Source organism: Geotrypetes seraphini, chromosome 1, assembly GCF_902459505.1.
Source record: "Geotrypetes seraphini chromosome 1, aGeoSer1.1, whole genome shotgun sequence".
Lineage (NCBI taxonomy): Eukaryota > Metazoa > Chordata > Amphibia > Gymnophiona > Dermophiidae > Geotrypetes > Geotrypetes seraphini.
Genome location: NC_047084.1, coordinates 50,391,762 through 50,413,696, shown reverse-complemented (window position 1 = coordinate 50,413,696; position 21,935 = coordinate 50,391,762). Strand labels below are relative to the sequence as shown.

The 21,935-nt window shown below is 48.1% G+C and overlaps 1 protein-coding gene across 6 annotated transcripts in view; it reads left to right on the top strand.

Annotated features, from left to right (window-relative positions):
• DDX4 (DEAD-box helicase 4) overlaps positions 1–21,935 on the top strand; it is a 340,193-nt gene that overhangs the window by 264,809 nt on the left and 53,449 nt on the right. For all 6 annotated transcript variants that reach the window (XM_033931141.1, XM_033931188.1, XM_033931180.1 and 3 more), the window contains one exon: positions 20,002–20,131. In XM_033931141.1, coding sequence (XP_033787032.1) covers positions 20,002–20,131 — 130 coding nt within the window. The remainder of the gene's footprint in view (positions 1–20,001; positions 20,132–21,935) is intronic.

The window sequence follows — 21,935 nt, the reverse complement described above, 5'->3', positions numbered from 1 at the left end:
GCGTACGTTCTGGTTCAGCAGGAACTTGTCTAACTTTATCTTGAATCCCTGGAGGGTGTTTTCCCCCATAACAGCTTCCGGAAGAGCGCTCCAGTTTTCTACCACTCTCTGGGTGAAGAAGAACTTTCTTACGTTTGTATGGAATCTACCCCCTTTTAGCTTTAGAGAGTGCCCTCTCGTTCTCTCTACCTTGAAGAGAGTGAACAACCTGTCTCTATCTACTAAGTCTATTCCCTTCATTATCTTGAATGTTTTAATCATGTCCCCTCTGTCTCCTCTTTTCAAGGAAGAAGAGGCCCAGTTTCTCTAATCCCTTACTCAAGAATAAACAAGCAATGTTTTGTGGTGCCAGAATCCAAATATTTCCAGATGTGGCGAGATAGACCCAACTTAGACAAAAGGCCTTTTTGGCTCTTCAGTCTAGGGTGGTGGAATCTGGAGCCACATTCTTTTTTGAAATATCCATGTAAATGTTTGGAAATGTCTCAAAATAAGGATTGTGTTTTTGATCCGCTTCATTTGGAACATTTTCTTGAACGTTCTTAATTTCTTTTGGTAATTTAAATTGTAAGTTATGATGATTTGCTGAAATAGGAGTTTAAATGGGCAGACCGGATGGACCATTCAGATCTTACCTGCTGTAATTTCAGAATCTTTCAGAAGTTAGATAGTGGATGTTTATTAATTTGTATTACTAGTCTTTGTGAACCGCATAGAACTTAATGGTATTTGTGATATACAAGTGAGTTTTTATGTTTGTTACTATGTTAATTCTCTGCTAGGAACTTATTGAACAGGTGTGATTTTAAGCTTTGCCTAAAATGCTTTTATGATGAATAGGACCAAATGATGAGGGAGTAGTTCCCTGCTTAAGTGAGCTGCCTGGTAGGATAATAGTTTTGTAACATAATCTCTTAGGCCTTCTTTGTAGGGAGGGGTAGGAGGGGGTAGTCTGTTATTGAGAAAGACATGGGGGAAGTCACTGCTTGCCCTGTATTGATAGCATGGATTATCCCAGGACAAGCAGGCATGATAGTCTCACATGTGGGTGACGTCATCTGCGGAGCCCCGATGCGGAAGCATTTTCAAGTAAACTTGATTGAAGATTTAAGTTTGCTCTGCTGCTCCACGCATGCGTGCCTTCCTGCTCCACTAGGGGGCGCATCCCCTCGTGGTCTCCAGTTCAAAATTTTCCGCTGAGCCTAGAAGTCGTGTTTCTTCAGGCTCTGCCCCAACTGCCTTCTAGCACTGCGATTTTTTCTTATTTTTCTCGATTAAGTCGCTGTGCGTGAATTTTTTCTTGTTTCAACTGTTCCTGCTTCATTTTTGACCGACCCGGAGGCTTCCGGGTCCCCGTGGCCACGTGGCAACTCGAGCCGCGGCCAGTTTCGATTCTATGTCCCGGCCTTTGACCGGCTTTAAAAAGTGCACCCGGTGCGAGCGGCGTCTTTCCATCACAGACCCGCATCGCCCTGGGGGCCGCTCATCCAACCGACTCCTGCCCCCAGTGTGCTACCTTCCAGAACCGGGCCCTCCGCCGAAGAAAAGCCCGCATGGCGGATCTCTTCGCCGCCGACCAACCCTCTACCTCGGCCTCGAGGTCGGCCTCGGCCCCGGCCTTGACCTCGGCCCCGAATACCTCGGCATCGCCTCGAGACTCGAATCCGAAGTCCTCGGGACAGCAGAAAGCCTCGGCTCCGGGTAAGTCCCCTCTTCCCTCTTCAGGTTCCGTAACAGCGAAGAAGCCAGCCTCGGGGACACCGGCGACGCATGGCGGAAGTCCCATGCTCACAGCCCCGGCGAAGCCCTCCAAGCCTTCGGGCCGTGCCTCCACCACACGGGAATACTCTGATACGAGGTCGCCCCCGGTGGAGCGCACCGAGGCAGTGGACATGCCCTCGATGCTGTCCGTGCCCGTTTTCCAGGACCTACTCCGAGCGATGATCTCATCGGAGCTGTCCGCTGCAATGGCCCATCTACAACCGGCCTCGACCTCGACCCCGCATGTGCCAGACCAGCCTGAGCCTCGCGTCGAGCCACCTCGGGGAAAAGCGCGCAAGCTTCGCCACATCCCATCCTCCTCGGACTCCTCGCCGAGACACCCGAGGCGCTCTCCCTCCACAGACCGCCGCGGGGCAAAACGTCGTGCTAAAACGACAGAAACCTCGAACCGCCGTACCTCCAAGAAGGCCCGGGGTTCCCCCACTCTACGAGGCCGTTCACCTACACCTCGTACGGGACCGCTGAGGGTGGCGGAGCTATCACTCTCCAACCCGCGCATCCTCCGAACTCCCCCTCGAACCGGGGCTCCGATCCGAGGTTTCAGGCTTTCACCGAGGGAGTCCGGGTCGAGGTCACCGATTCGACATCGATCGGTACCCCGAACCCCGGCATCGTCTCCGAGGGGCTCCTCGAGACTTCGGAGATCCACGACCCCGGAACACTTTCACAGTGCTTCCCCGGTCTCAGAGCGTGGATCGGAGCAGGAGCCTCGATACTCGAGGGAAGCCTCCCCATCCTTCTCCACCCGACGGAGGTCTCGTTCACCGACCCCGCACGGGGCCTCGCGAACATCCCGCCCATCCTTCTCTTGTTTTGTCCAGGACATGGGCCACGCTTTGGACTTGGACCTCCAGTCCGATTCCAGATACTCTAAGGAGTACCTAGCGGAGCTGGATATACCATCACTGCCCAGAGAGTCCCTTCGCTTACCGCCTAACCCGGTACTCCAACAGGCTTTCTTCAGGAACCTGGAGACCCCCTATATGGTCACAGCAGTACCCTCCAAAATGGAGGCTAAGTACTGTACAGTACCCTTCCCGGCATTCGAACAACCGCAGCTCTCCCACCAGTCGCTGTTAGTAGAATCCTCCTTGAAAAAGGCTCACCCCTCCAGGGTCTCAGCGGTGGTCCCCCCAGGCCGAGAAGGCCGAACCCTAGACAAGTTCGGCAGGAGACTATATCAAAATGCGATGATGGCCTCTAGGGTGCAAAGCTACACTTTCACCTTCACATATTACCTCAAACACCTCATTGGACTACTGAGAGCCTTTGAGACTGACTTACCGGCTTCCCGCCAAGGAGCGTTTAGCCTGCTTTCAGAGTCCCTCTCCAACCTACACCTCCATCTATTCCACGCGGCCTACGAAGGCTTCGAACTCTCCTCCAGAGAGGCAGTCTTTGCTATCGCCATGCGCCGACTAGCTTGGCTGCGCCTGGTCGACATGGACCCCAACTTACAGGACCGGTTGGCTAACCTCCCCTGCGTGGGTAAAGAACTGTTCGATGACACTATCGAAGCGGCTACAAAACGCCTCTCCGAACACGAACGCTCGTTTGCCTCCCTCGTGCGGCAAAAGTCTAAACCGCCCGCGTCCAGGCCGTTCAGGGCCCCTCCGCGCCGCTACTCACAAAAATCCACTCCTGCCTTCTCGCGGCCTCCGCCCAGGCGTCCGCAAGCCCACCATCGGGCGCTGCCCAAGTCCCACCGCCTGCGACTACCAAACCATCGCCGTCCTTTTGACAGGATACGCGGAAGGGGGCGGGCCCCCTCTGCCATAGTCCCAGGCCTCCTTCCCATCAGGGGTCGCCTCAAAGTCTTTTACCCTCGCTGGGAACAAGTCACGTCGGACGCATGGGTCCTTGGCGTGATCTCATCAGGATACTCTCTCAACTTTCGGGCCATTCCTCCAGACAACCCCCCAAGGAATTGCCCTCCCAACCGGACGCAGCTACCCCTACTCCACTCCAAAGCTCGAGATCTGCTTCACCTGAGAGCAGTGGAGGAGGTTCCCCCCGGCCAACGGAGGAAGGGCTTCTACTCCCGTTACTTACTGGTACCGAAAAAAACGGGAGACCTTCGCCCAATACTAGACTTGAGACACCTCAACAAATTTCTCGTACGGGAAAAATTTCGGATGCTTTCCCTACCGACCCTCTACCCCCTGATCGACGAGGGCGACTGGCTCTGCTCCCTCGATCTGAAGGAGGCGTACACACATGTTCCAGTGCACCCCGCTCACCGCAAGTTCTTGCGTTTTCAGGTGGGAGACCTGCACCTGCAATACCGAGTCCTCCCTTTCGGCCTAGCATTGTCACCTCGGGTCTTCACCAAGTGCCTCGTGGTGGTCGCAGCTACCTTACGCTCCCAAGGTCTTCAGGTATTCCCCTACCTGGACGACTGGCTGATCAAAGCCCCGTCCAGGGAAGGCTTTATCTCAGCGACCCAACAGACTATTCTCTACCTACTGAGTCTGGGGTTCGAGATAAACTTCCCAAAATCCCAACTACGCCCCTCGCAGTCCCTACAATTCATCGGGGCCATGCTGGACACGGTTCGCCTCCGTTCCTTCCTCCCCCCTCCGCGTCTAGAGGCGTTAGTAAGTCTTAGCCGAAGGATCTCACTGCTGACCTCGGTATCAGCTCGACCAATGATGACTCTCCTGGGCCACATAGCCTCCACCGTCCATGTCACACCCTTCGCCCGTCTCCATCTGAGAATCCCTCAATGGACCCTGGCCTCTCAATGGCGTCAAGACCGGGACCCGATCGATCGTCCCGTGACAGTGACTCCTTCCTTGCAACGATCGCTCCGCTGGTGGGCCGACTCTTCAAATCTTTCCAAAGGTTTGCTCTTCCTCGCCCCTCCTCACAGCAAGGTACTCACCACGGACTCGTCGGAGTACGCTTGGGGAGCCCACCTGGACGGCCTCCGCACTCAGGGGATGTGGTCAGCAGAAGACCGACACTGTCACATCAACGTGCTAGAGCTCCGGGCCATCTAGCTCACAGCTGTAGCTTTTCAACATCTGCTTCACGACCGGGTGGTCCTCATCCGAACCGACAACCAGGTAGCAATGTACTACGTAAACAAACAAGGGGGGGACAGGATCTTGGTCTCTCTGTCTTGAAGCCATGCGCCTCTGGAAATGGGCAATCTCCAACAACACCTTCCTTCGAGCGGTGTACATACAAGGAGAACAAAACTGTCTGGTGGACAGACTCAGCCGCCTCCTCCAGCCACACGAGTGGTCACTGCACTCTCAGACCCTACGACAGGTGTTCGAAAAGTGGGGGACGCCTCAAATAGATCTGTTCGCATCCCCCCACAATCACAAACTGCCCCTCTTCTGCTCCCGGATGCACTCCCTGGACCGACTCGAGGCCGACGCCTTCCTCCTCGACTGGGAGGGAAGGTTTCTATACGCGTTTCCGCCGTTTCCTCTGATCCTATGGACACTGGTCCACCTGAAAACGGTGAAAGCCACCCTGATCCTGATTGCTCCTCGCTGGCCACGCCAGCCTTGGTTTTCCCTTCTACTTCAACTCAGTGTCAGAGATCCACTGCCTCTGCCTCGGTTTCCCTCTCTACTATCACAGAGTCAGGGTTCGCTGTTACATCCCAATCTTCAATCTCTTCATCTGAATGCTTGGTTTCTTTTCCCCTGACTTCTCTCCCCGTGTCTCAATCAGTCAAGGAGATATTGGAGGCCTCTAGAAAGACCTAGACGAGAACCTGCTATTCTCAAAAGTGGACCAGATTCTCAGCCTGGTGCTCCTCCCACAGCCAGGACCCAGTGTCGGTCCCCGTCCCTCTGGTCCTTGACTATTTACTTCAATTATCTCACTCCGGCCTAAAGACCAACTCCATTCGAGTACATCTCAGTGCGATTGCGGCCTTTCATCAGCCCCTGGAAGGAAAAGCCCTCTCGCTCCACCCTTTAGTCTCTCGCTTCATGAAGGGTCTTCTGAATGTCCACCCTCCTCTCAAACCCCCTCCGGTGGTTTGGGACCTTAACGTGGTTCTGGCTCAACTAATGAAACCTCCATTTGAGTCCCTAGACAAATGCCATCCTAAATTCCTCACGTGGAATTCCTTTCCTGCTTGCACTCACTTCCGCCCGGCGAGTTAGTGAGCTACAGGCTCTGGTAGCGGACCCACCCTTCACTGTTTTCCACCATGACAAGGTGGTACTCCGCACACATCCAAAGTTCTTGCCTAAAGTAGTGTCTGATTTTCATCTCAATCAGTCCATCGTCTTGCCCGTGTTTTTTCCCAAGCCCCACTCTCACCCCGGAGAGGTGGTGCTTCACACTCTTGACTGTAAGAGAGCGTTGGCCTTTTACCTCCAACGCACTCAACCACACCGGAAAGTCCCACAATTGTTTTTGTCCTTCGACCCAAACCGGTTAGGCCACCCAGTTTCCAAGCGCACCTTGTCCAACTGGTTGGCCGATTGCATCACCTTTTGCTACGCTCTGGCTGGACTCGCGCTGCATGGTCGAGTAACGGGACACAAGGTCCGAGCGATGGCAGCCTCCGTAGCGTTCCTCAGGTCCACACCTATTGAGGAAATCTGCAAGGCTGCCACGTGGTCTTCGGTTCATACTTTCACCTCCCACTACTGTCTGGACTCACTGTCCAGAAGCGATGGCCGGTTCGGCCAATCGGTATTGTGAAATCTATTTGCTTAAATTGCCAACTTCCCTCCATCCCTTTTCAGTTAGCTTGGAGGTCACCCACATGTGAGAATATCATGCCTGCTTGTCCTGGGATAAAGCACAGTTACTTACCGTAACAGGTGTTATCCAGGGACAGCAGGCATATATTCTCACAACCCGCCCACCTCCCCGAGGTTGGCTTCTTTGCTAGTTAAGTGAACTGGAGACCACGAGGGGATGCGCCCCCTAGTGGAGCAGGAAGGCACGCATGCGTGGAGCAGCAGAGCAAATTTAAATCTTCAATCAAGTTTGCTTGAAAATGCTTCCACATCGGGGCTCCGTAGATAACGTCACCCACATGTGAGAATATATGCCTGCTGTCCCTGGATAACACCTGTTACGGTAAGTAACTGTGCTATATTGCTACACCTTGGGTTTTGGCCAGGTACTAGTGACCTGGATTGGCCACCATGATAACGGGTTACTGGGCTTGATGGACCATTAGTCTGACCCAGTAAGGTTATTCTTATGTTCTTATGAACATAGAAGGCGGGCCAGAGAGGTAAACTCAAAAACTTTTATCATATAGTTTGGTAGGAGGCTATATAACAGCGCCTTATACATGAAGCAGCCCAGTATGAATGGTACGCGGACTTTGATGGTGAGCCAGTACAGTTGCTTGTAGTAAGGCGTGACATGGTTGGTTGGTTTTTCGTAGTCCGAAGATGATTGGTTTTTCGTAGTCCGAAGATGAGGCACACAGCTGTATTCCAAATTGTTCTGAGTCTCTCTTGTGGAGTTTCTGTGGACCGTATAACATGTTGCTGGGTGACATAAATGTGCACTTAGAACAAGTGGAAAAACCGGAAGTGATTGAAATTGACACGTTCCTCACTACCCTAGGCTTCGTAATACCAAACAAAGAGGAAACACATGAAAAGGGACACCAATTGGACATCGTAACATTCTCTCACAAAGACCTCCCCGAACCCAAGATCCAATACTGCATAGGAAATTGGGAAAAATGCATTTGGTCAGACCATTATATTTGCAATTTTGAGTTACGCTGGCAAAAAAAGAAACACTCAATTGCAAAACACACAAACAAAGCCAGACAGAAAAAAACTGTCTCCAGCAGAAGCAACATTAAGCCAACAGAATTCTGGATGCACTATGAATTATACCCCAAATCAGAGGAAGAACAAGATTTCCCTATCAGATGGGAAAAATTCACCAAAGATATACTAAATCAAATAGCTCCTGTTCAAACATACAAAAAGAATAAAAGGGTATCAAAAGAGTGGTATGACGCTGAATTACTAGCCCTTAAACAAGAACTTAGAAAATTTGAAAGAATATGGCTCAAAACCGACAGAGGAAGATAAAAGAAATTGGAAACAAAAAATGAAAAACTACAAAAACCTGATAAAAGAAAAGCGTTATAAATGTTATGCATAGAAAATAGGAGCAGTCAAAACAAACAGTAGAAAACTGTTCATAAGAACATAAGAACATAAGAACTGCCATCTCCGGATCAGACCCATGGTCCATCAAGTCCGGCGATCCGCACACGCGGAGGCCCAGTCAGGTATACACCTGATGTAGTTTTAGTCACCCATATCCCTCTATGCCTCTCATAAGGAGATGTGCATCTAATTTGCCTTTGAATCCCAGCACAGTGGATTCCTTGATAACCTCCTTTGGGAGAGCATTCCAGGCGTCTACCACTCGCTGCGTAAAACAGAACTTCCTGACATTTGTCCTGGACTTGTCCCCCCTTAGCTTCAAACCATGTCCTCTTGTCCGTGTCGTGTTGGACAATGTAAATAATTTATTTTCCTGCTCTATTTTATCGATGCCTTTCAGCATTTTGAACGTCTCGATCATGTCCCCTCGCAGCCTTCTCTTCTCAAGGGAGAACAGTCCTAGTTTCTTGAGTCGTTCCTCATATTCCAAGTTCTCCATACCTCTTATTAACTTCGTTGCTCGTCTCTGCACCCTCTCTAACAGTTTTATATCCTTCTTTAGGTTGGGAGACCAATGTTGGACACAGTATTCCAAGTGTGGTCTGACCATTGCTCTATAAAGCGGTATTATGACTTTCTCCGATCTACTCGTGATTCCTTTCTTTATCATGCCTAACATTCTGTTTGCTTTCTTTGCCGCTGCCGCGCATTGTGCCGACGGCTTCAGGGTCCTATCTATCAGTACACCCAGGTCCTTTTCTTGTTCGCTCTTACCCAGAGTTGCGCCTGACATTCTATACTCGTATTCCTTATTCTTACTACCTAAATGCATTACTTTGCATTTCTCCACGTTGAACTTCATCTGCCATTGATCTGCCCATTTCTCTAACTGATACAAGTCGCTCTGGAGTTCCTCGCTATCCTCCTGCGATCTGATTGCCCGGCATAGCTTTGTGTCGTCTGCAAACTTAATGATCTCACTGGATATTCCGTCTTCCAGGTCATTGATATAAATATTAAATAGGATCGGCCCAAGCACGGAGCCCTGGGGCACACCACTAGTCACTTTCTCCCAGTCTGAGAACTTTCCATTTATGCCCACTCTCTGCTTTCTGTTTTCCAACCATTTGCCTATCCACCTTTGTATATCTCCCTCTATTCCATGGCTTTGTAGTTTCCTGAGAAGCCTTTCATGTGGAACTTTGTCGAATGCTTTCTGGAAGTCCAAATATATTATGTCCACCGGCATTCCACTATCAATTTGCTTGTTCACGGTCTCGAAAAATTGAAGTAAATTCGTCAAACATGATTTCCCTTTCCTGAACCCATGTTGACTGGGTTTCATCAAGTCGTGTGTATCTAGGTGCCGGACTATGCTATCCTTGATCAGTGCTTCAACCATCTTTCCAGGGACAGACGTAAGACTCACAGGTCTGTAGTTGCCCGGTTCCCCTCTCGATCCTTTTTTGAAAATTGGCGTGACATTCGCTATCTTCCAGTCTTCTGGTATCTGTCCAGTTCTGATTGTCAGATTGGTAAGTTTCTGCAATAGCTCTCCGATTTCAACCTTCAATTCCTTTAAAACTCTCGGGTGAATTCCATCCGGTCCAGGGGATTTGTCACTTTTAAGTTTGTCGATCTGGTAGTATATCTGGTCCAACTCCACTTCAACTAGTGAACAGACTAACAGATCCTAAAAAATCATGATAAACAGATTCCAGCAGTCAACACTCTCGCTAACTACTTTTAACAAAAAAATCATAGACTTAAGAGCCTCTATACCTTCCCCCTCTCCCGATTTTGAATTCCACTTCAAACCACAGGAAAGGGAGTCTAATGTCGATATGATCTGGAATCATTTTGAGCCCCCGAATTGGAACAAATTCCTCACCTTATTCAATAAATACGCCAAATCGAATTGTCTGTTAGACCAATGCCCATCTAAGATCATGCAAGGTGCAGTACCTGAATTTAAAAGGGACCTATTTAACTGGGCAACATCCACTCTTAAAAGTAGAACATACCATGAGTATATGGGACACATACTGATCACACCCATCCCCAAAGACCAGAAGAACGCAATCTCATTGACATCCAATTATAGACCCATAGCGAGTACCCCCTTGTTCACCAAACTGCTGGAAGGGCTGGTCAACCTGGAACTAGTAAACCACCTAGATAAATTCAATCTCCTAAACGAACACCAATCAGGTTTTAGAAAAGGATACAGCACTGAGACAGTCCTAGGCTCCCTCCTCAACCACCTATATGACCTCTTCAGTAAAGGTACCAGTGCCCTGATCTTACAACTAGACTTTAGCAGACTCAATGGGTCTATCAGGAAGAGTTTGGACCTGGTTCCAAGGCTTCTTAACCAAACGAACTTATCAAGTGGTCCACGACAGGAACTTCTCTAACTCTTGGAAAAGCCCTTCGGGAGTTCCTCAAGGTTCCCCTCTATCTCCCACCTTGTTTAATATCTATATCTCCTCCTTAGGTCACCTACTACAAAAGCTCAACCTAACATATTACATATACGCAGATGACATCTCTATTCTAATTCCAATGTCTAACGTGACCATGACACCATAAAGCACATCTCGCACATCATGACTGAAATTGAACAATGGACTATCAATTTCAAATTGAAACTAAATTCAGAATATCTCATAATATGTATGAATTAATTAATATTTTTGATGTATTAGGTTAGATTTTCTGAAACAGGGAGGGATTGGGGGGTTTTCTATTTTAATTACAATTGTCATACATATTAAATGTATTACATATTTAAATTATTATAAAATATGAATATAAGAATGATATGTTGTATTTAAAGTGTTACATGAAGGAAAAATCAAGTGTGTATTTATAAGATCATATGAATTTTTCTGATACACTTGTAATATACAAAACTGAATAAAGAAATTTAAACTAAAAAAAAAAAGAAATTAAATTCAGAAAAGACAAAAATTTTCTTGGCTAGCCCAAAGGACAAAATCACTACAACAATACATCTAAACGGTCACGACCACCCAATATCTAAAACTATAAAAATACTAGGAGTCACCTTAGATTCCCACTTGACCATGATCGAACACACAAATTCGGTGACAAAAAAATGCTTCTCCACACTTTGGAAACCGAAAATCATAAAAAAATACTTCGACCCTCTATCTTTCAGACTATTGGTACAGTCACTGATTCTATCCACCCTGGACTGCTGCAACATCATTTATGTGGGTATAGCTAAAAAAAACGTGAGAAAATTGAGAATAGTTCAAAACACGGCCGTCCGATTAATCGGTCTAAAGAAAAGTGATCACGTTAGTCCCTTCTACAGACTGCTGCACTGGTTACCAATTGAGGCAATAATTCTATTCAAATTCTCCTGTTTTTGCTATAAACTGGTGTGGGGAATGGCCCCCAGCTATTTACTACCTCATTTTTAATTTTACTCCCCCACAAGGATAACCAGGAATCACAACCTATTTGCCTACCCGAAAATAGCAGGCTGCAGATACCGAACCTTCCTGGATAGAACATTCAAGTTTCAAGCTGGCAGGCAACAAACTTGGCTAGGCTGCGTCATTGATGGCGCCAGGATGACATCTTTTCGGAAAGAACTAAAGACTACCTTGTTTAAGAAATGTATTTCCTAGCCAGGCTCTCTTCCCCCGGATCAAAGCTACCGCTCATTATACTGAATTCACTTTTCCTCTCTATCAGTATTCTGTATCCTCTGACTGTACAATGTCTTCTTCTCAATTTGTACTCAGTTATTCGTTGGCTTCCAATTTTTTTCAACGCAACATGTCAAAATTATATTGTAACCTTTGTTTATCTTTCTTCTTGCCAATTTGCACCTTGTATTCACTGACCGCTCAGTGACCTCCTCTCTATTTGTACACTGTAATTCGCTGACTGTACAGCTATTCTTCATTATCCCAGGACAAGCAGGCAGGTATTCTCACTAGTGGGTGATGTCATCCGACAGAGCCCCGACACGGACATCTTGAAAGCATGTCTTGCTTGAAGAAACTTAGAAGTTTCGAGATGCCCGCACCGCGCATGCGCCAGTGCCTTCCCGCCCGATGTACCGGGCGTGTCTCCTCAGTTCTTTTCTTTCCGCGGAGCTGAGAAGTTTGTCTTCATTCTGCGCTGACTGAATTTCAGTTTTTTGCCTTCTTTAACCCGCGTTTCTGTTTATTTCTTTGACTTTATTTCAATTTTACTTTATTTTTCTAAAAAAAAAAAAAAAAAAAACTTAATTATTTCTTCCGGCGGTTCGGCCGGGCCGGCCTCGTGGCTGCGGCCTAGCGGCTTCGACCTTGCAGCGTCGATTTTCCGGCCTATGTCCCGACCAATCACCGGTTTTAAAAAGTGCAGCAAGTGCCAGCGTGCGATTTCGCTGACGGACCCACACCGACGCTGCCTTCAGTGTCTTGGTCCGGAACACGTTCCGAAATCGTGCCGGCCTTGTTCCACGCTCACTGCGCGCTCGTTTAAGCGGCGCTGCTTGCTCTGGGAGTCGATGTTCAAGATGGAGACTGCCAAGGACATCTCTGCTACTGCGGCTGTTGAGGTTTCGCCGGTCCATTCGAAACCTACGTCTGCGACTCCTGCATCGAGCATCCTGAAGCCCGCATCGTTTGTCCCGGCTTCAGCTTCGAGTTCAGCATCGGCACCTGCCTCCGTCTCCTCGGTTCAGGTACCGCCTTCCACTGTCCCTCCCGTGGTCATCAAAGTGCCTAAAGCTAGCAAGCAGAAGCACTTGGCCACGAAGGAACGCGAAGACCGTGCAGGAGGACCCCCTTTCGGTGCGGATCCCTCCATATCGGCTTCGCTTCGATCCCTGCTAGAAGCTCAGTTTGTCGAGCTTATGCGCACTATGGGACCCCGGCTTATCGCCAACATTCAAGGTGAGATTCCGACCTCGGTTTCAGAGGGCGGTCCGCCCCCTCCCCCTCCTCCTCGTCGTTCGATCTCTCTGCTCGATGAGGGGGATCGGCGGAGGGCGGCGGAATCCTCCAGGAGGGCTTCCCTTCCTGAGATGCCACCTTTGGAGCCCATCACACCTCCACGCCAACAGGGTGCTAGGGCGGCTCCTGATAATCGTAGTCCTGGGCATACTGCATCGCAGGAGGAGTTCTTCCGCACTCCATACCAGACATGGGTGGCGCTGCGTGAATCCGCATCTCTGCCACCTCTGCGATCCACTGCATCGAGCCCTATCCATTCCTTTGAGGCTTCGAAGGATCAATCGATGCATAGAAGATCTCGTTCTCCGTCCCGTCACCGGGAGGGGCATCGATCTCGGCACTCTTCTCGGCACTCCTCACGTCATTCGGAGGTGTCTCCGCAGAAGAAGATGCAGTGTTTGGGATACTCCTCGTCGGATGTGTCCCAGCCGGAGGGGCCGGAGTATGAGGAACCATCTGCCTCCTATTCTCCATGCCGATCTCAGCTCTCCCTGGACCCGGAGGCTTCCACGTCTTCTAGTCCGTCTCGTCGGCCGGCCTTGGCAGACCAACTGTCTTTCTCATCCTTTCTCCGACAGATGGCGGATGACTTGGATGTGACTTTGGACACTGGGTCCAAATATTCTAAAGAGTATTTGGACACCATGCATTTGCCTCACCCTCCGGCGGAGACACTTCGGCTTCCTCTACACAAGCTGCTGGACCAGACTTTCATGCGCTGTTTTGAGACACCGTATTCCTTGCCTGCATTTCCCAGTAAACTGGATGCTCGATACCGCATCGTTCACCACAAGGGGTTTGAGGGAGCTCAACTTTCTCATCAGTCCCTTCTAGTCGAGTCCTCTCTCAAACGTTCTCATCCCTCCCAAGTCTATGCTTCTGTGCCTCCGGGCAGAGAGGGGAGAACGATGGATAAGTTTGGTAGACGTATCTATCAAAACTCGATGATGGTGACTCGAGTGCTCAACTACAACTTTTTCTTCTCTTCATACTTGGATTTTTTCTTGCCGGTGCTCCGCAAGTTCATTCCTTTCATCGATGCTCAGGCTCGTTTCCAGTTTGAAGAGGTGGTGGTGACCCTGTCCCAATTACGCCTTCAACTGATGCAATCCTCCTACGATGCCTTTGAGCTCTTGGCTCGAGCTGCGGCATGATCGGTTGCCATGCGTTTCCTGGCGTGGCTTCGAACCATCGATATGGATCCGAACCTCCAAGACAGACTTGCAAATGTACCTTGTGCAGGAGCTGATCTATTTGATGAGTCTATAGAAACTGTTACTAAAAAGCTGTCGGACCATGAAAAGTCTTTTCAGTCTATTCTGCGTCCTAAACCGAAGCCTCAGCAGTCTCGTCCCTCTAGACCGCCTCAAATTTACCAGCGGCGTTATCAACCGAGGCAGACTCCTCCTGCGAGACAGCCTGCGAAGAGACAGCCTCCGCAAAAGACTCAGCAGAAGCCTCAGATGCCGGCTGCACCCAAGGCTACTCAGCCTTTTTGACTCTCTTCCAGGGAGCATAACCAACGTTCTGTCTTCCCCTGTTTTTCCCATAGGGGGTCGTCTCCATCATTTTTGTCATCGATGGGAGTCAATCACCACAGACCTTTGGGTCCTTACCATCGTAAGAGAGGGATACTCTCTTCATTTCCAACGGGTCCCCCCGGACCACCCTCCAAGAGAGTATCCTTCCAACTTAACGCAGACCGCCCTTCTTCTCCAGGAGGCTCAGGCCTTGCTTCGGCTTCGGGCCGTCGAGCCAGTCCCGTTAGATCAGCAGAACCAAGGGTTTTACTCCCGATATTTCCTGGTTCTGAAGAAGACGGGCGATCTGCGGCCCATTTTGGACCTTCGAGTCCTCAACAAGTTTTTGGTCAAGGAGCGGTTCCGTATGCTGACCCTTGCCTCTCTCTATCCCCTCCTCGAGCAGAACGATTGGTTATGCTCTCTGGACCTCAAGGAGGCCTACACTCACATCCCGATTCATCCGGCCTCCCGCAAGTTCCTCAGATTTCGGGTGGGACATCTACATCTGCAGTATCGAGTGCTTCCATTTGGCCTTTCCTCTTCGCCCAGAGTCTTCACGAAGTGTCTGGTGGTGGTGGCCGCTGCACTCCGGAACATGGGTCTCCAGGTGTTTCCATACCTCGACGACTGGCTCATCAAGGCCCCGTCGGCCCCAGAGGTCATTTCGGCGACCTTGACTACGATTTGTTTTCTGCAGAACTTGGGCTTCGAGATCAACTTTCCCAAGTCACATCTTCAGCCCACCCAGACTCTCCCCTTCATCGGGGCGGTCCTGGATACCATCCAACTTCGAGCGTTCCTTCCTCCTCAGCGCATGGATGCTCTTCTTCTACTCTGCCAGTCGGTGTCTTCTCGCCCGTCCGTCTCAGCGAGACACATGATGGTCCTCTTGGGTCACATGGCATCCACAGTTCATGTGACACCTTTTGCCAGACTACATCTCAGAATTCCTCAATGGACCTTGGCATCTCAGTGGACTCAGGTGTCCGACCCATTGTCCCGCCACATTGTAGTCACTCCTGCTCTTCGGCAGTCTCTTCTCTGGTGGATGACCTCTTCGAATCTATCCAGAGGTTTGCTGTTTCACTCTCCTCCCCACCAGAAAGTTCTCACGACCGATTCATCGAACTATGCATGGGGAGCTCATCTGGATGGTCTTCGCACTCAGGGGTTCTGGACCAGTGCGGAACGACTCCATCAAATCAATCTTCTGGAGCTCAGAGCCATCTTCAATGCTCTTCAAGCTTTTCAACATCTGCTTCACGACATGGTGGTCCTAATTCGCACCGACAACCAGGTCGCCATGTATTATGTAAACAAGCAAGGGGGCACGGGCTCGGCCTCCCTCTGCCAGGAAGCTCTTCGAGTCTGGGATTGGGCGGTCCGCCACAACACCTTCCTCAGGGCTGTCTACATTCAGGGGAAGGACAATGTCTTGGCAGACAAATTGAGTCGTCTTCTCCAGCCTCACGAATGGACGCTCCATTCCAAACCCCTTCATCGGATATTTGCACAGTGGGGGACGCCTCAGATAGACCTCTTTGCAGCCCCCCACAACTTCAAGCTGCCTCAGTTTTGCTCCAGGATCTACACTCCTCTCCGCCTCGAGGCAGACGCTTTTCTGCTGGGTTGGGGGAATCGCTTCCTATATGCGTTTCCTCCTTTTCCTCTCATTCAGAAGACTCTGGTCAAGTTGAGATCAGACCATGCCACCATGATTCTAATTGCTCCTCGGTGGCCCAGACAACCTTGGTTCTCCCTTCTACTTCAACTCAGCAGCAGGGAGCCCATACTTCTTCCAGTGTTTCCTTCACTACTCACTCAACATCAAGGTTCACTACTTCATCCCAATCTGCAGTCCCTCCACCTGACAGCTTGGTTCCTTTCAACATAACTCCTCACCAGTTTTCTCAAGCAGTGAGGGAGGTCTTGGAGGCTTCCAGGAAGCCTGCTACTCGACAATGCTACTCCCAAAAATGGACTAGATTCTCCTCCTGGTGTATTTCCAATGCCACGGAACCTCAGCGAGCTTCCCTTTCTTCTGTATTGGACTACCTTCTACACCTATCTCAGTCTGGTCTCAAGTCTACCTCCATACGAGTCCACCTGAGTGCTATTGCGGCTTTCCATCAGCCTCTACAGGGGAAACCTTTGTCTGCTCATCCTGTGGTTTCCAGATTTATGAAAGGTCTTTTTCATGTCAACCCTCCTATCAAACCTCCTCCTGTAGTTTGGGATCTCAATGTTGTCCTGTCTCAGCTCATGAAGCCTCCGTTTGAACCTCTCAACAAGGCTCCACTTAAGTATCTCACCTGGAAGGTGGTTTTTCTGGTGGCCCTCACGTCTGCTCGCCAGGTCAGTGAGCTTCAGGCCCTAGTGGCGGATCCACCGTTCACTGTATTCCATCATGACAAGGTGGTTCTTCGTACTCATCCGAAATTCCTGCCTAAAGTGGTCTCTGAATTTCACATCAACCAATCCATCGTGCTTCCAGTGTTCTTTCCAAAGCCTCATTCTCATCCTGGGGAAGCTGCTTTGCACACTCTGGACTGTAAACGTGCTTTAGCTTTCTACTTGGATCGCACAAAGCCTCACAGAACTGCTCCTCAACTTTTCGTCTCCTTTGATCCAAACAAGTTGGGACGACCTGTATCGAAGCGCACCATCTCTAACTGGATGGCGGCTTGTATCTCTTCCTGCTATGCCCAGGCTGGATTATCCCTTCCCTGTAAGGTCACAGCCCATAAGGTCAGAGCAATGGCAGCCTCTGTAGCCTTCCTCAGATCGACACCGATTGAGGAGATTTGTAAGGCTGCCACTTGGTCCTCGGTTCATACATTCACCTCTCATTATTGTCTGGACACTTTTTCCAGACGGGATGGACAGTTTGGCCAAACAGTGTTACAAAATTTGTTCTCTTGAAATTGCCAACTTTCCCACCATCCCATTGGGGTTAGCTTGGAGGTCACCCACTAGTGAGAATACCTGCCTGCTTGTCCTGGGATAAAGCAATGTTACTTACCGTAACAGTTGTTATCCAGGGACAGCAGGCAGCTATTCTCACGTCCCACCCACCTCCCCTGGGTTGGCTTCTCAGGCTAGCTACCTGAACTGAGGAGACACGCCCGGTACATCGGGCGGGAAGGCACTGGCGCATGCGCGGTGCGGGCATCTCGAAACTTCTAAGTTTCTTCAAGCAAGACATGCTTTCAAGATGTCCGTGTCGGGGCTCTGTCGGATGACATCACCCACTAGTGAGAATAGCTGCCTGCTGTCCCTGGATAACAACTGTTACGGTAAGTAACATTGCTTTGTGAACCGCCTAGAAGTCGCAAGATTATGGCGGTATAGAAAAAATAGTTATTATTATTATTATTAGCATGCTGAGGATCAGGGCTTAGCAAAGGATTTGGAAGGGAATAATGTCAAAAGTATGATCAAATGGATCAGTTTCCAGTGTGTTGTAAAGCCTTTGCACACTACAGCAGCTGCTTGGGTTTCTACAGTCATCTTTCGGTCTTGCGTCCCAGGATTTTAGTAGTGTGCTGAAGCAGTAGGGTTAATATCTGACCACATTGTGCATTTTATCCTGGGGATCTCTAGGCGCCCCACAGTTAGTGCAGGTTGTGTCTCATTACAATTTTAAGATTTTGATGGTTAATGTGTGTTATACAGTTTCACAGTATGAGCAAATTGGACTTGTTTCTCAGGGAATATCACAGTACCCCTCCCTTTATTGTGTTATAGAGGTGTGACTGTCTGCTTTTTTACCAACTAGAAGGCAAGATGGCAGTCCTGAGGTAAGAGGGGAGTATCAAAAATATGTAAATGAAGCTTCCTACAAAAGATCTCACGAGATGGGATGCATAACCCACTTATTCAGGAGTAGAGTGTGGATTTACAAGAAAGAAGATTAGCAAAGGTAAGAACCTAATCTTTTGTTTAACCACTTTGTCATGCTTGGTCTGTTAAAGCAGTATAGATTACATTACATTACATTACGGATTTCTATTCCGCCTATACCTTGCAGTTCAAGGCGGATTACAAAAGAATTGTCTGGACATTTCCAGAGATGTAAACATTTCAGAGGAGATTACTGGACATTTTCCAGTGAGGATGCAATTTTTTTTTTTTTTTTTTTGGGTAACTGGAATTTTCTGGATGAAGGTGAGAGGTTGGTGAAGTGAGTTGGTGGTAGGTAAGGGGGTTAGGGTTTTTGGATGAATTTTTTGAAGAGCAGGGTTTTGATTTCTTTGCGGAACGTCTTGAAGTTGTCCGATGTTGTCAGCAGGTTGGTGACAGATTGGTTGAGTTTTGCTGCTTGGGTTGCCAGAAGGTTGTCGAACATTTTCTTGCGATGTGTGCCCTTGAAAGGGGGGAAGGTGAAAGGGTTAGGGGTTCTTCTGTGTCTTTTTGAGGAGACCTGGTTTAAGCGGTTGGTTAAGTAGGATGGGGAAGAGCCGTGTAAAGCTTTGAATAATAGGCAGTAGAATTTGAATTGAATTCGTGCTTGTAAGGGTAGCCAGTGGGAGTCTAAGAAGGCAGCTGTTATGTGATCATATTTTCTAAGTGAGTAGATTAGTCTGAGGGCGGTGTTTTGTATGGTCTGAAGTTGCTTTATCATAGAGGCTGGACAAGGGAGATATAGGGAGTTGCAATAGTCCAATAGACCTAGTACTAAGGATTGTACTATTAGTCTGAATTGTGTTTGGTTGAAGAATTTTCTGATTTTGCGTAGGTTTCTCATAGTTAGGAAGGCTTTCTGTGTTGTCTTGTTGATTTGGGAGTGCATTGTGCAACATCTGTCTATGGTAATTCCTAGTAGTTTTAGTTCGAGTTGTATTGGGTATTTGGTGTTTTTGATTATCAGTTCTGTGATGGTAGGGGTTTTGGCCTTTTCAAGCAGGAGGAATTTTGTTTTTTCTGGGTTTAGTTTTAGTTTGTGATCCATCATCCATTTTTCTACTGTATCTAAGGTTGTTTCCAGCTTTTCTGTGGTGGTATAGGACATACCAAATGAATAAGTTTGATGTACAGGATATCAAATTTAATATCTGATTTTGCGTAGGTTTCTCATAGTTAGGAAGGCTTTCTGTGTTGTCTTGTTGATTTGGGAGTGCATTGTGCAACATCTGTCTATGGTAATTCCTAGTAGTTTTAGTTCGAGTTGTATTGGGTATTTGGTGTTTTTGATTATCAGTTCTGTGATGGTAGGGGTTTTGGCCTTTTCAAGCAGGAGGAATTTTGTTTTTTCTGGGTTTAGTTTTAGTTTGTGATCCATCATCCATTTTTCTACTGTATCTAAGGTTGTTTCCAGCTTTTCTGTGGTGGTATAGGACATACCAAATGAATAAGTTTGATGTACAGGATATCAAATTTAATAGAAACTTGAAACTTAAACTTGGTGTATTGATCCCCTGTGGTCTTCCATTTTATTTCTTCACTTAAGCTCTTGGACCAGGAGCTGTGCTTTTCCTCTGTTTCTCCTTCAGACTTCTCAGGTTGGAAATATGTTAGAGCTTTTTAGCACATGTACAGTTTTCTAAATTAATGTTCAGCTAAACTGTTATTAATCTTTTTCTATTATAGAACTTGTGTAAGGCCAGTGGTGGTCTATGGTGGAACACAAACTGGTCATTCAATACGTCAGATACTCCATGGTTGTAATATGCTATGTGCAACTCCCGGAAGACTAATAGATGTTATCAAGAGAGAGAAGGTAGGAAAGCTCACTTGAAACATAATTATTGGGTGAGAAACCCAAAGAAAATTCTAGATGTTATATCTTTTTGGATTGGCTGCAGATATAGCAAACCAGCATTTAAATACCTAAGAGGGAGAGGGTCGTCATTCTTCTATAGTAGTAATTCTTTGGGATATGCTTGGCCAAAACAAACTGGTTAGGGGGGGGGGGTGTTTCAGAAATTTTTCCAGTTTTTGAACGTCTCTTGGTCTGTTTTCCACATTCATTTTATGAAATTTTTGGTAAGCATTAGAATTTAACATGTCCAAATCGTATAACAAATTAATTGATAGTATTTTGTGTACATAAAATCAACTTTGCTTGCATTAAAATTAAAGTACCCAACCTAACCAAATACATGTTAATGAATACTCATCCTAAGCAAAGCTCAATCAATGCAGGGTGTATTTGTATTAAGTTTTGAACAGAGCATAAAGACACACACTGACAGTTTGGTGGTGGAGAGAGCATATTGAAAAATTCTAGTAGCTTATACCATCTTTCTAGATTAACTAGAGCCAAAATTTCCCTAATGGGTTTCAGTGAAGTTATTGAACAGAGAATACTTTCCAGTGCAGGAAAGGTGTCCTGACTAATGGGTACTTTCCATTTACTCATGAGGATTGCAGAAGGTGGTATCTACATTTTTCAACTCTGCCTCCTTGTGTCACCGGGCAGTGCCCCATCTCCTCAATTTTTCCTTCTGCAAACGATTTGAGGGAGGTGTCTTTATTTCTGCTCCATATCTCTATTATTTTCAGGTTTTTATCCAATTTTGAGGTTTCCTGGTGTTTCAGAAGTTCCCAGAGTTCCTGGACAGCTCTGCCTATGAGAAGATGCAGTCTCTGGATCAGAAGACTGTAGCTGGGAGGGGGATGGGGGTGAGGACAACCCTTTAGGTCACCTGTCTGGTCAGCATACAATAACTGGGACAGTTGGAAGATGGTTTCCCTGGAAGCACCGCTTGCCCTTAAAATTTTCAGACACTTGAGTGCAGGCTGTGTGACCCCACATTGATCTAGAGGACTGTAATAGTGCTGGCTACATTTCCCCCCCTCCCCCCAGAGATGCTACAGTGAAAGCTGATTCAGGAAGCACCTTCCTATTCCTATGCATTACTGTCTATGGGAGACATTGTGGGGGGGGGGGGTCTTCAAAATGCAATTTTAAAGGTACCTGGGGCTTTCCACAGGGTCCCACACCTCCAAAATCCTATTTGCTGTATTTTGTTGACGTTGTATTTTGCTCTCCTGGGCTGTTTTCTGGCACCAAAATGCTGCCATGGCAGCCATCTTGGATTTCCCAATTTTTAAGCCTGTCTGCCTCGGAACACCTCAATCTTCTAGTAATTGATTATAGACAACCCAGGCTTTTCTATCCATGTATCATGCCAGCTTTGCACTGGATGGTTGGCTGAGCAGAGACCATGTGCCAAATGCTGTGGGAAAAGGGGGGGGAGAGCACTGGGCTTAGCCCCCCCCCCCAGGGCCTTGTTTGCAGTATGCTCATTGGTTAGGTTAAAATCCCTTCTGGAGCCCTTGAATTGTGACTCGGTATTGGTGAAATGCAGGTGATCTACACCCATGAGGGGACAGGAAGGTCCTCTGGAGAATCCAGTGCAGGGTTTTGAAAGCAGTACATGCAAATTGATCTCATGCATATTCATTAGGGAAATCCTGAAAACCCAACTGGATTGCGGCCCTCAAGGAGGGACTTTGACACCCCTGCTCTATTCCCACAGAGTGAATCCTTAGTGTTAAAGGTTTCCGTGTTTCAGGTA